Source organism: Neopelma chrysocephalum, unplaced genomic scaffold, assembly GCF_003984885.1.
Source record: "Neopelma chrysocephalum unplaced genomic scaffold, ASM398488v2 Primary Assembly neopelma1_63, whole genome shotgun sequence".
Taxonomy (NCBI): domain Eukaryota; kingdom Metazoa; phylum Chordata; class Aves; order Passeriformes; family Pipridae; genus Neopelma; species Neopelma chrysocephalum.
The window spans coordinates 15,077,259-15,091,399 of NW_020897720.1; the positions used below are offsets into that span (position 1 = coordinate 15,077,259).

At 52.2% G+C, this 14,141-nt stretch overlaps 1 protein-coding gene across 2 annotated transcripts; it reads right to left on the minus strand.

Moving 5' to 3' along the window:
- Positions 1–1,060: 1,060 nt before the first annotated feature.
- IRF1 (interferon regulatory factor 1) lies at positions 1,061–7,656 on the minus strand. 2 transcript variants are annotated; one of them, XM_027682859.1, is made up of 10 exons: positions 7,560–7,656; positions 6,320–6,411; positions 5,345–5,444; positions 4,964–5,140; positions 4,613–4,662; positions 4,353–4,488; positions 4,097–4,222; positions 3,471–3,514; positions 2,535–2,670; positions 1,061–2,078 (listed from the first exon to the last, which is right to left on the minus strand). In XM_027682859.1, the coding sequence occupies exons 2-10, from the start codon at positions 6,404–6,406 to the stop codon at positions 1,987–1,989; spliced, it is 948 nt and encodes a 315-aa protein (XP_027538660.1). In that variant the 5' UTR covers positions 6,407–6,411; positions 7,560–7,656; the 3' UTR covers positions 1,061–1,986. The 2 variants fall into 2 exon arrangements, with proteins under 2 accessions (XP_027538660.1, XP_027538659.1); XM_027682858.1 differs by lacking the exon at positions 1,061–2,078 and having other exon boundaries at positions 2,109–2,670.
- Between the last annotated feature and the right edge of the window lie 6,485 nt (positions 7,657–14,141).

The following is a 14,141-nucleotide window of genomic DNA, read 5'->3' on the forward strand; positions in this document are numbered from 1 at the left end:
TGGACAGATCCCTCCCAGGATGTGGACTTTCAGGCCAGATCCCCTGCCAGGGAGTGTGACAGCTGGGGGGGGACAGCACAGTGGCCACCCTGGGGCTGCCAGCCCCGCAGAGCCAGGGGGAGCTCACAGGGAGCTGCTCTGCCCCGGGGCACTGGGGAGGTGCCTCCTGTGCCTGCCTTCCCCAGGCTGCCTCGGGTTAATGTCCAACAGGACACGGGGCCCGTGCCCAGCCTGCCCTGCACTGTGCTGTGCTGGATCTGAGACCCAGCACCACCTGCCTCCTGTGGCACTGAATTCCCCCTTCCCTCCATCCCCCCCAGCCCCTGCCCCGGGTCAGGTCAGCAGAGCCTGTGCCAAAGGCTGTAGGAAACGTCTGCTTTGTTCCAGCCCTTTGGGCTGGGTCTTCCTCTCCCACAGCCTGATATTCCCCTCGGCTCCGGCTCAGAAAATGAAGTTATTCCCCAAAGGCCATCCCGGGGTTTTCCAGGCGGTGTTGGGGGCTGTGATCTCACGGGCTGTGCTCTCACACATCACTTCAGCCTCGCTCGTCTCTCACCTCCCACCCCACAGGATGCAATAACATCAGACCTTTCCAGCCTGCAGAAGGGCAAAGGAAGGGCATATTCAGGGGGAAAATAGTGCTTTCTTTCTTAGGCAAACCTGAGGTGTTTAATGAGAGCTTCACTGTTGATCTCATCCCCAGAGCTGATGGCAATGCTGACAGTTGTCCATAGCAGGGACTTGCTGCATAAGATGATTTTTGCTGTATCCTGTTACCTTGCTCTGACTTGCAGGTGTTGGCAAATACAAACCAACCACCCCACACATGCACAGCACCTCGTTTTCCCTTTCCTGACAAGCAGGATCCCACCCACCAGCTGCCCTTGGAAAAGGGGGGTGGGGGGCAGAAAACAGGAGCAAACTAAATTCCTTGTGCTTTCATGAGTCATGAAAAAACCCCTCCAACTGTCTCTGCACATCTGTTTGGGTGTTTTCAAGGAAGCTGGAACGCCTCCTCAGAGCTCTCCCATGAGAAAAAGTAAACATGTCATATATAAAACATTTTATTAAAACAAATATACAACACTTTATATACAAAAATAAAATGTACAAGAAAATAGTCTGTTACAGCTTAGTGATTTGATTCCCGTGTATTACACACAAACCAGAGCCTCATCCATCCAGCACTGCCCTGCACAGGCTGGTCCAGGGGGGCTGTAGGATTGGGTGCAGGGCTGGAGGGATCCCTGGAGAGTGCCAGGAGGGACCTAGGGAAGGCATGATAAAAGCAAAGAGCTCTGCCCCTCTCAGTGCAAAATCGTTTCGTGCAGCAGCTCTTCAGCTCTTCCATGGAAATGGATGGGGCCTGGCTACAGCAGAGGGCATCCAGGGAGTGCACCTGGGGAACAGACTAGCTGGAAGCAAAACCTAAACTGAATTTTCACATTTTATTGTCTAAACTATGTACACAGTTTGAAAGATCCGGAAGACGTGCTATATGATGGAGTAAATCAAAGAAGAGAGGGCCCATTAGTGCAATTTTCCTGACTAAGTGTAATGACAGTCATTTTGCTCAGTGTCACCAGTGTTGCACAGGTAAAGCAGCAACCAAAACTAACAGGTAAGAGACTGGTCTGCAGCGTCTCCCCCCAGCACTCTGTGGCTGAAGTGCTCGTCACATGCCCCGTGGGGAGGGTGGTACCCTGCTCCCCAGGCCTGTGGGACCCACCAGGCTGGACTCATGGCACACTGACACCTTCCACCCTCTGCAGGGACCAGGTGCCTCCCCAGTGCCAGAGTCCTGCTGGTGAGAGGGGGTTCCTTGGAATGATAATGGAGCTGTTCATGGGAACCTTTCCAGGCCTAAAGCTAAAACGGAATCAAAAAGCTACTTTCTGCAGTCAGTGACAAGATGTTTCTTCTATTCTCTCCAGTCTTGTCAAAGTTTCCACCCAGGAGCAGTTTGTGGTCGGAGGATCCAGGGGTTTACAAGCCACAGGGAATGACAGGCCTCACTGTATCCAGCCAGGAGAAGTCTAGGGTGCTTTTCTGGTCAAGGAACCTGAAATCTGCCTCTCCTGGACAAAATAAACCAAGAATGGGCACTGAATCAATGCAGCAAAAGCAAAATAGTGCATAGATACATTAAAAAAAAAAACCCTGAAAGATTTCTCAGATGTGAGCAAATACCTTAGACTGTTATTTTGCTAAAATATACCAAACACTGCTAAACTAATTAAGCTATTGCTAGAGGGAACTCTTCAGTTGTATTGCAAGGAGTTCCTGAAAGTTGACCTCACTTATGCAGGTATAACCCTGAATTCTGTGGGACACTCTTACTGGAGGTGTTTTTGACTTTTTCTTTTTATCACCCAATTCCTTACAGCCTTCCAACAGCCTGCTTGGAAACCTCAGAGCAGGAGGATGTGTGAATTCCCCTATTTCCTTTGCTGCCTCCCAATCTGTGCCTGGCCTGGGAACCCTCATCTGTGTCACCCTTGGCCTTGCCCGTGGGTACTCAGAGGACTCTGTACCTGAGGTGGTGTCGATCTCCCCGTCCTGCTCCTTGTAGCTGTAGGTGCTGCACATGGTCTGGGTGCCCGACTCGTTGGTGAGAAAGCCCTTCCCACCAATGCTGGTGCTGTGCCAGTCTTGGGCTGGTACAAGCAGCTGGAAGAGAAGAAGTAGATGGTAAAAACTCCTCCTTGCAATGTCTGATTCCTTGCCCTCAATCAGGTAAGCAACAAGATAACTTCTATCTTCTCATGCTAAGTTATGTAAAACTTTTTTTTTTAAGCTGGGAGTAAAACAAAAGTTAATGTAAAAGGGAGGGCTGGAGCACCTGGTTCCATCTTATCAGTGAGATGAGTGTGACATGTCTGGAAATGCAGATTAAGGGCCAAACATATCAGAGGTAGAGAGAAGGCCAAAACAGAAAGAGAAGTCTGGAGGCCCTTTGCAGACCCTAATACATCAATCTGAGGCAAGGAATCAGCCTCAAGTTGCGCCAAGGGAAGTTTAAATCGGATTTTAGGAAACATTTTTTTGTGGAAAGGATTTTCAAGCATTGGAACAGACTGTCCAGGGAAGTGGTGGAGTCACCATCCCTAGAAGTGTTCAAAAAAACCTCTGGATGTGGCACTTGAGGACAGGGTTTAATGAACATGGTGGTGCTGCTGGGTTGACAGTTGGACTTGATCATCCTAGAGGTCTTTTCCAGCCTTAACAATTCTGTGATTCTATGAACTTCTCAGTAACTTCCTCTGGCTTTGACATGAAGGGTAAATATTTCAATGGGTGTGTCCTCTCCAGTTCACATTTGCAAAGCAGCCTTCTTTTTATATTTAATCGTTCAGGCTTCCTCATTAAACAAGTGTATGTTCAGCTCGTGTGGCACCTGCTTGCCTTCCTCTCTTGGTGCAAACACCAACTTTGGACCATTTTATTCTGACCAGAAGGGCTGGTCTTACCTTAAAAATATCTGGATTTATTTCCTCTTCATCTTCATCTGTGACTGTTTTGTGAGCGCGTTAAAAAAAAAAAAAGAGAAGAAAACAGACATAGATGTCAACTTTTAGCCCTCATATTTCTGCTTCTTCACCACAGAACCTGCTTCATATTCTCTTGTCACACGCCACCACTGCCCTTAACTCCTCCCATCCCAGACTCCCCACAGCCCTTCATCTCTGATGCTCTTCAACAACTGCATGTTGGGACTCCCTGACACCAGCTCTGACACCTCCCCAGGGCTCAACAGAGCAGAGCCCACTTGGTAGGGAAGGTGAGAGGAGGAAGATGATTTGCACCCCAGGGGAGGAACCACTCTGATCTATGCATGTTAATCCCTTTTTCCCCAATGGGAAGCAGGGCTGCCTCCACTGTCACTGCTGGAACAGTGGCATTTCAGAGCCTTTCAGCCATGAGCAGGTGCCAGCTCTTCCCCTCTGCACCCCGGCCACTTTGGTAACTCCAAATACCCAAATCTATCAGGTGGAAGTTGGTTTTTCTGCAGAACAACTGATTTCTCCTGTTGCCTTGGGTACTCCTTCATCCCTCTGCCTCCCACAGATTGGGGTAGGAAAAAGGCAGTGCCCACCTTCTGAGGACGAGGCCAGGGGGGACACCTGGAGCTGGTAGAGGTCGTTGGTGCTGTCAGCCATGGGCACGTCCAGGGCCGGCCTCCAGTCGGGCAGGGAGCCGCTCACCTCGCAGGAGGACAGGTCTGTGGGACACACCAGGGGTTGGCACTCACGGGACAGGGACAACCCCCTCTGCTTCCCCAGCCCCCCCAGGACCCAGCTCTGAGCTCAGCACCAACGGCATTTTCCACTCTGCTGAAAGCAGTGTCTCACCCAGGGTCATGGACGTGTTCTCCATCTCCACTTCCTGCCCTGTGTACTCGTGCATGGTGTAGCCGCTGTGGTCATCTGGCAGGGGGGTGTTGGGGAACCTTTCTGCTGACTCCTCCAGCCTCTCCTCTTCACAGAACTGCAGAAACAAGGGCACGGCGTGAAGGGCTTGTCTAAGAGCAGGCAAGTTCCCATATGAAAAAAGTTAAGCAAGAAAACCACCAAAACCTCTAGCTTCTTCAGCCGCCTCTACAGACACATACCTTTCTCTTGCTCCTGTTTCTTACTTCTCTTGAAGACTTTGACTTCCTTTCTGGGAAATAAAAATAAGACAAATGTGAGAAAGAGCTGCCCATGTGAGAAAGAGCTGCCTTGAGAGCTGCTCAGCAAGCAGCGACTGCCAGCAGCAGCCAGTCCCCACTGCCTCCTGGTGAGGCCTCCAGGCACGTTTAAAGAATTTGGGATAAACTTGAACCACTTGTACAAGCTGTTCCCAGTGGCAATAACCAGTGAGTAACCCCAGAAGTACCAGTGCTACCAACAGGTCTGCACAGAGCAGGACATTTAAGTGTTACTTAAGCAGCACAACCCCAGCTGGATTGCCAAGGGTTTACCTTTCTTCTGATGCTTTGTCAAGGGTGGCAGCATCCTGTAAACCCTGACAGCACTGGAGCCTTTGTTGATGCTTTTATCCTTCACTTCTTCGATGTCAGGCAGGGAATTCATGGCACAGCGGAAGTTTGCCTTCCAGGTTTTTGGATCAGGATCTTTCTCACCTTCTTTATATCTTCCTGTAAATAAGAGACAGGGTATGCCTTTAAGACTTTGCAGTGCCACTTCTTCCCACCCCAAAAAAAAAAAAAAGGCAAAATTTTTATTTTCTGACCTACATACTAGTAGTTAATGTAACTACTGGTGTGAGGTGTAAGCCAAGGCAAAAAATGCCTTGTTTGAGATATTCATGTGACCGATGGGAATGTAAAGCCAGTGCACACCTGTGTGAATGGCCCAGCTCCTGAAAAGGCAGGCATCCTTCTCCAAGTCCCAGCCGTGCTTAGCTGCATGTTTCCATGGGATCTGAAATATCCTCTTATCCTGAAATTAAACCAGTAGAGATTTGACTTAAAAAAAGAAACATCATATGCCAGTTTGGAACGATGGATTTAATCAAAGAGTTCTCAGAAGCAGCTCAGAAATGTTATAACCTCCCTGGTCTATATTTTAATTAAATATCCATTGTTCCATCTATTTTGTTCATAGTATTAAAGGCTTTTTATACTTTCTGAAACTGGGAAAAAAATGTTGTACAGTACAGTAGAGGTAAAGAATATTATCAATTTTATCCCATAATCATTTCAATACATTGCAACCAATCTATATGTATGTCATAAATTACAGCATATTTTCTAGGTGCACTTTGGCAGAGAATCCCTTTTTTAGGTTGCCCATAAGGTCCTGCAGGAATCCTACAAACACATCCTAACTTAACTATCCCCTTGGAATGGATATGGAAACTTTAGAGACGGGGTTCAATAAACCCAGTGATGTCACCCTGTGCTACAGGTACAGGGATGTGCCTTCCACACCAAAAAATACAGTGTTTCTTTCAGCCCAAATCTTAAAATGGGGAACAACTGGAGTGTAACAGCAGCTGCTCAATTGGGACAGTTAAGTGGGCAACAGGAGTTAAAAGATATCTTGGAGATTTCTTGGTACTCCACCGTGTTCAAACTGTTTTCATTGTAATTTATCATTCCCCTCCTGGGAATTTTCCGAGAAAAAAAAAATGGAGCTACTCCAACTGTATACCAAACAGAGCTACCTTTTCTGCAAACAAAAATAGTTGGGTTTTAAACATAATGCTAGCAAGTTTTCTCCCTGTTTTTTTCTTTATGATCTTGACCCATGCTTCCTGTCATTTAAGAACGAGTAATACTAATAATGATGATAATAGTACAAACCAGTCTCACCTTGTTAATCCATATCAGTCCTGGTATTTGATTGGAATTAATCTGCATTTCCAACCAGGGCCTCATGCGCATTCTTGACACTGGCATGTTGGCTGTGAAAGAAATAACAGGTCAGCCAAACCCTCTGCACTGTTTTAACCATCTGCAGTGTCACCCCTCCTGTACCCTCAGCATCACCACCAACACCACCAACGAGCACTACTTTTGCAGTCTTAACTCTCCTTCGGTGTCTCCCACCTGCTCCAGGAGGGAAGTGCTTCCTGCTCTGCCCGCTCAGCCCCAAAACGCGGCTCGGCTTTGGAGCTCGGCAAAGAGGCCGATGGCAGCGGTGAGTGTTCAGCCCTTGCTGCGTGGGGAGCCCTGCGTGGGACAGGGCAGGCGGGGGGGGGAGCCTGGCCCCGACCCCCGGCTCTGGGAGGGAGCCCACAGCCGGCACCGCCAGTGGGTGCGGGTGTTCCCCCCGCAGGGACCGGTGCGGGTTCCCCAGCGCGGCCACTGAGAGGCAACAACTGCACAACCCTCTTCTTCAAAGTCTGTTATTGATTAAGTTGCGGGAGGGTGGAGGCAGCGGCCCTTCTGCAGGCGAGGGCCCCCAATTCCACCGCGACGCGTCCCGAGGAGCGGCGCCCGCGCTGCCGCCGGCGCGGCCATCCCGGCCCTTCCTCTGCACAAATAATTTCCTGTTTGCTGTGGTTTTCCAAGACAAACAGCCCAAGATTGCCCAAACAACGCATTTCCAACTTTCACCAGCAACGCGCTCGGCGCGGGGCGGGAGGAGGTCCCGGAGAGTGCCCGTTCCGAGCGAGGCTCTGCCGGGGCAGCCCCGAGGCAGAGCGGCTCGGGCTCCTCGGCGGAGCGGAACCTCCAGCCGAGCCCGCGGAGCGACAGCTGTGCAGGGACGTGCCTGGCCCCGGTGTGCGGGGTGACAGCCCGGGTCGGAGGGTCCCTTCCTGGGCGTTGTGCGCTGCGCCGCGGCCGCTGCCCGCAGGAGGGATGCCCGGTGCCCGTAGGAGCGGTGCCCGGTGCCCGCAGGAGGGATGCCCGCTGCCCCCCCCCCGACGGCTGCCGGCGCGACGCGCCCGCTCCGCCTCCAAAACTCCTCACGACCAAGGCTCTGCCGCCTCTTGCCGAGCAGAGTCGAGCCGAGCCGTGGCCCCGGGGCCACTCGCGCGGAGCCCTCGGAGCCCCAGTGCTGCGCAAAGCGGGGGTGAGCGATGGGAGGGGACGCAGCGCGACCCACCTCACTGCGGTGTGCCGGGCACAGCCGAGCCGCGCGGGGCTGAGCGGTGCGGTGCCGCTCTGTGCGGTGCCTCTGCGTGCTGAGCCGTGCCGGTCCGTGCCTCTCGGTGCCGCTCGCTGCTTTCGGCGGTGCCGCTGTGTGCGGTGCCGCTGTGTGCTGACCCCAGTGTCTCTCGGCGGTGCCGCTGTGTGCCGACCCGTGCCGGTCCGTGCCGCTCTATGCGGTGCCGCTGTGTGCTGACCCGTGCCGGCCCGTGCCGCTCTGTGCGGTGCCGCTGTGTGCGGAGCCACTCGGTGCTCTGTGCGGTGCCGCTGTGCTGACCCGTGCCGCTGTGTGCGGTGCCTCTCGGTGCTCTGTGCGGTGCCTCTCGGTGCTCTGTGCGGTGCCGCTCGGTGCCGTGTGCGGTGCCGCTAGGTGCTCTCGGCAGTGCCGCTGTGTGCTGAGCCGTGCCGGTCCGTGCCGCTGTGTGCGGTGCCGCTGTGTGCGGTGCTGACCGTGCCGGTCCGTGCCGCTGTGTGCGGTGCCGCTCGATGCTGTGCGCGGTGCCGCTGTGTGCTGTGTGCGGTGCCGCTCGATGCTGTGTGCGGTGCCGCTGTGCCGGTCCGTGCCGCCGTGTGCGGTGCCGCTCGATGCTGTGTCCGGTGCCGCTCCCCGCCCCGGGTATAACGCGGCGCCGCCGGGATTCCCCGCGCCCGGGCCCGGCGCTGGCTCGGCCAATCAGCGCTGGCGCGGGGGGCGGACGCGCCGCCCATTGGCCGCGGCGGGAGCGTCACTTCGGGGAAATCACGGCGTTGCAGCGCCAGCGGAGCGGGGGGGGCGCGGCCCGGCCCCGCCCGGCACCGACCCACACGGGACACGGGACAGGGCACCGGCCCCTCCTCCCCGGAGCATCCTGCCCGCCCGGCCCCAAAGCGTCCTGCCTGCCCCTCACCGAGCACCGACACCCGGGTCGCCCGCCTGGCCTCAGCAGACCGGGGACGGGGCACAGGGAATGGCTTCACGCTGGCAGAGGACGGGTGCAAATTAGATATTGGGAAGGAATTCTGGGCTGGGGAGGGTCATGAGGCGCTGCCACGGGTTGCCCAGAGAAACTGTGGGTGCCTCGTCTCTGGAAGTGTCCAAGGCCGGGTTGGACGGGGCTTGGAGCAACCTGGGCTAGTGGAAGGTGTCCCTGCCCATGGCAGGGGGTCAGAAGCACAGAATCACACATTGAATCACAGAATCAACAAGGTTGGAAAAGACCTATGAGATCATCAAGTCCAACCCATGACCCAACACCAACCTGTCAGCTAGACCATGGCACTAAGAGCCATCCAGAAAACTTCTTGGGTGCAGCCTGGGGAAGGGAAATGGTGGCATGACAGAAGGCTACTGAAATCATCAGGATTTCTCTCCGATCCATTGGATCTGTATGGCAGTGAGATTAGATTTTCATGCAATGTCTTCAAGGTGCCTTCAATCCAGCAGAACATTAGAGAATTTTTTAGTTACTTCAGTCATTTCAAGGAAGGTTTGTAGTCCCGTGCAACAGGAAGGTATACTGGGAGAGAGGTAGAAGGACACATGGACTGCTGAGGCAGGGGTGTGACACCAGCACACTGCCTGCCTGCTCTGGCAAGTTTTCTCTTTTTTTGACATAAAGATGAAAGAAAAGCCCAAACTTGGTTTTAAGAGCAGAGAAACACCTGGTAGGTGTTCCATGCTTTCTTTAAACTAATGGGTTTTTGTCCGCTGGACACATTTATCTTTTTTAATTAGGATCCTCCAGTTGGGTCTTTGTGCTGTGGGAGGCACCATTCACCAGTGAGCTTTCACCACAGGTAAAGATATATCAGGTAAATTAAATAAGAAAGCAAAGTAGGAGAGATACTGGATATCACTAGAGTAACATGAAAGTGGACTGGAAAAGGGAAGACGGAAGATATTTGAGGTTTCAATGTAAATGTCATCTGCAAAAATAGACACACCACCTCTTATACAACCTAAATATTGACAAAAAAGATTATGCTGATTGCTTTTGATCCAACCTCCCATGGTTTGCTTTCACCCCTCACCCAGCTTTAGGAAAAATGAATTCTGGGCTTCCTGGTCTGATGGGCCAAGGTCTGCACACAAATGTATCAAGCACACCTTAAGTGACTGAATTTTGAGCAGTAACTTCTTTTGATACGTGACTTCAGTACTGTTGGGACCCTCATTGGCTGTTTTTAGTCTGTATCTTCCTCAGGAATTGACTCCAGGCACCAAATAAACAGACCTACAATAAAAATGCACAAAGGAAAGTTAACAGCCCCAGCCCTAAATCTCCTTTCCTTGGGTTTCAACCCAGACAGATCCTACTCAGTGAAACTTAATTGACCTTTATATCTGTGTCCTGTCCCATATCTGCACAGCACGTTTCCATGGAGCAGGACCTGCCCAGCCTGGGATGCCTTATGTTTGCTTTTTGCTCTCTCTCAACTGAAACAAGGAAATAACAACTCGTGTCTGTCTCCCTGATGTTATTGTGTGTCAGGTTCCCTAACCCCACACTTACAAAGCCTCCTCCTTATTAAGCTGAGTCCTTCCTCTCATTCATACCTGTGCTCTAACCACCCTTTCAGCAACTTAATGCAGCAAGAATATGCACTTACATTTGTCACATATAAAAGTATGAAGAAGGAATAATCTGCACACCTCAGGGAGTCAATAAATGGTTGGCCATAAAGCCCTTCTGCTCCACCCAGTTTATCCACAGAGAAGCAGGTCACTGAGATATTTTATCGCTTTTACCTGATCCAGGGAGATCCCAAGTCTAGAATTCTTTTCCTACTGCAGAAGAAATATTTAATAATATTTTTATTTAAAACAAAATGCAACCCCCAGCTAATCCTCGAGCAAGTGGTGTTTGTTACACAACAAACTCTATCTCATCCAGCAGTGCCCTGAGATAAGGAGTTCTTAGGAAGACTGTAATTTAAGTAATGCAAAAAAACATGACCTGGTTGGCATCAGCCATAGAGGTGCTGGCATGGCCTCCAGGGAGGGAGGGTTATGGATTGGGAACAGAGGCTCTAACTCAGATCTTTGTTCCCTGGCATCATCACTCTTGGTTAAGCAGCTCAGGGTGGCTCTGATCCTGTGCTGTGTGAAAGGAATGATGGTTAATATGGATCCCTGTGTGCCATGAGATGGGCACACAGAGCCCACAGGGCAAAGCCATGAGGCCCAAACATCCAGAAGCTCTTATTGAGGAGCTGGGATTGAAGGGCAGAAAACCAACACACTCCAATGCAAATGTGGTTGCAATGGTGGGTTCAGACTCCAGAACCACGTTTGCATCCAGGGAAGCCTCAGGTCCTACATCTGTAAGATGTAGTGGGGGAAAGGTCTTGAGCATTACACCAAGTGCTGGTGGCAGCCTTTGCTTTGAAGGTTTTCCCTTCCCATGACTCTGAATGCAACCAGGGGAGAAGGTCCACAGTGGGGAATCTGTGTCTGACAACGGGGAGATGAGGAGATGGGGGCAGGGGCTGCCACAGAAAGCTGCCTCTGGTGACCTGCCAGTGAGTCCCAGGAGAGCCTCAGGTCTGCATGCCCAGGCACCATTTGGGTGGGGGGAGTGAATAACCACAGGATGGAGCAGGGGGTTGTGGAGGGGAAGAGTGGGAGCATGGGGAGAGAGAGAGCCCCTTATCTGCTTCCTCGTGGCCCTGGCTGCTTCCTTCCATCTCTGCATCAGGACCTTCCCATGCCCACCAGCCCTCAGCAGCCCTTCCATACCCCAGTCTGCAGGGGTTTGTTCCTCCTTTCTACCTTCTTTAAGAGAAACCTGCTCTAATGCAAATCCTTTCTCATTCTCCCTCCCACCTGCCTTCCTCTCCTTTCCCCATCAAACTCAGGAACAACCCTTTCTTTCTGGAGCAGGAACTGGGACATAAAAAATGGCTGTGGAGCCATCTGGGTCCCCTGGGGATTGTCACAATTCCCCACTCTGGAGCACCCAACACTGCCACAGTTTGGTGCCAGGGGCAGTGTCTGTCCCTCCCAGGGGCTCTCCAGGCAGTGAGGGGTTAATGCACAAGGGACTTTTCAGGAGCAGAGATGGAGCATCAGCCTTCAAAAGCACCAGGGCTGACAACCAAACCCTGCTGGTTGTGGCTCAGCAGCCATGAGGTGCAGGGCTCGCTGCAAGCTGTTTCCATTTCTTATAAATGCCTCTTTTACAGAAAGGAAGTTTGGTTGAAGCACATGCAGGAGAATGAATGTCAGAAATGTTGAAACTCTGCCCAGGCATGATGTAATGCCAGGGAGCGCTCTGATCTGCAGGCTACAATAAAGATATCCTGGGATGGGCCAGTTACAGTTTCCTGGAATTGGAAAGACCTGTCTCAGGACCCAAAATCATTCCAGTTCTCCCTACTGATGGAGCGGTGAAGTTTCAAACTAAACCCAAATGAGATTCTGGGCTTGTTTTGGTGGGAATAAAGGAAATTCCAAGAACCTGACTTGTGTCTTTGGACTTTCCCTGCTCCTTAATTTCCTCTCCACCTTGCAGGAGGACACAGAGCTGTCATGAAGGGTTTGCTGAGGGAAGTCCTGTGAGCTGCAGGCACCTGGCAGCTGTGATGAGTTTGCTAATGAGGGTGCAGCCCTGCAGCAGCCTGAGCCTCCCTGAAAAGGCCAGGGCACAGTGGGGCAGCAGTGGGGTTGTGCTGACTTGGAGTGTCCTGTGGTTGTGACATCCTGGCCAGGAACCCTCCTGAGGCCGAAAGGGGAGTCCATTTATTTTACTTTTCTGGAGTCCCATCTGTGCAGCTGGGGCTGAGATCAGCAGAAAAAGAGTAAGTTGTGTCTTACAGCTGGTTGGGGTTTCTTTTGCCCTTGTGGTATCTGTGTGAAGGTGGGAATGGACCTGCCCAGGCAGCCACCTGCAGAGCCAGGGAGACCAGCAGCACACGTGGTGGGCAAGGCTGGCTGTGCCTCTCTCTGGCTCCTGCCTTGGAGGGTTTGCTCCATCCTGGACTGCTCAGAAAATGTGCCAAACTTCCCAGCTGTGGGAAGGGCAGGGCAGGCCAGTGCCTGGGGCAGTGTGGTGCTGTGCCTCCAGCCCTTTGCAGGGGCAGGCAGGGGCCAGTTGGGGCTGGAGGCTCGTGGGGGCCACCCTGCCTGCCCTACCCCTGCCTGCCCCTGGCCCCTGCCTGCACCCAGCCCCTGCCTGCCCTACCTCTGCCCTCCAGCAGCCCAGGGTGTCTGTGAGCACGAGGCAGGGAGATCCTGGGAACTCACTGGAGCTCTCCAGGAGAAGGCCCCCGGGTGTGGAAGCTGCAGTGATCTGAGGGTGTTTCACCCCTGCTCTGCCTCGGGAAGGACGTCCATAACCCCTGCTTTGTTTGAAATACTCTGTCCTGTCCTCGTGCAAAGAGGCTGCCAAAAAGGAAGCTCTGACGGACACTGAGAAGCTCCAGGGCCGGTCACGTTTGTGCCACGAGGATCCTGGAGGTGTTGAGAGCAGGCAGGACACTCTGGGAAGGTGGCTTGTCCCCTGCTGGGACAGACTGAGGGTGTGACGAGGATGGGACCCCAGGCTGGGCTGGGCACTGGTCCCTGGGGAGGACCAGGGTGGCATCAAGGACCTTGTAGGACCAGAGCAAAGAGTGAAAATCATGTGTTAAAACATCTCAATTGTATTCCCTATATTTTAGTTATTATTGATTGGCTTTTAACCTTGATACAAACTGCAAACATCTCTGCCCAGGTGTAGGCCACAAGGGAGAACAGCAGCCATGCTGAATAATAACACAGTTGACATGAGCAAGAGTCAGATTTGGTGCTTGAAGGGGTGGCTGCTCCTGCTCCTGCTCCTGTCCTGCCAGGGTCAGGGCAGTCACAGCTGTTGCTCCTGAATGTTGTTTCTTTAGATGCTCTCAAAGGGGATGCTGTAAGTGTTGTTTGCCCCCTCCCCAAAAAAAAAAAGGAAAAAAAGAAAAAGAAAAACCAAGTGACACATGGGGCTGGAGGCTGGGGGCCCATCAGAGTTCAGCTGCCCCTCTGCTGAGGGACAGGGTGGAGCTACAGCAAGGGAAGGACCTGTCACATCCTTCCCCCCATCAAGGAATGGGGGGACCCAGGGGAGGGGACACCTTGCAGGGACCAGCTGTCCCACGTGATTCCTTGTTCAAACTCGTCACCTTCCCCTGCTTGGTGGGGAATTTTTTTATTATAATATAATTATTATTATAATAATTTTTTTATTATTATTTTTTAACATCTCCTGATGCCCCACTGACTCACCAGCTGTGACTGAAATCTCAGAGCAGAGGTTTTCTGCCCTCCCCCACTCCCTTTATTTTTTCTGTCCCCCTCTCATTTTTTTTGGTGTGTGCCCCCCTCATTTTTTTTTTTTGGTGTATGTGCATCCCCCTCTTTTTTTTTGTGACCCCTTCCCTTTTTTGTGTCCCCCTTTTTTTTGGCGTCCTCCCTTTAAGTCCTCCCCCCTTTTTTTTTCTCCATTTTCGTCGCCTCCGTTTCTTTTGCCCCTCTTCTTTTTTTTGGACCCCTTTTTTCTTTGAGCCCCCTTTTTTCTTTGAGCCCCCTTTTTTC

Coding starts and splice junctions, on each gene's coding strand:
- IRF1 (XM_027682858.1), bottom strand. CDS start 6,406: ATGCCAGTGTCAAGAATGCGCATGAGGCCCTGGTTGGAAATGCAGATT. Junction 4,663..4,963: donor GACAAAGCATCAGAAGAAAG/GTAAACCCTTGG, acceptor TTTATTTCCCAG/AAAGGAAGTCAAAGTCTTCA. Junction 4,223..4,352: donor GAACACGTCCATGACCCTGG/GTGAGACACTGC, acceptor TGTGTCCCACAG/ACCTGTCCTCCTGCGAGGTG.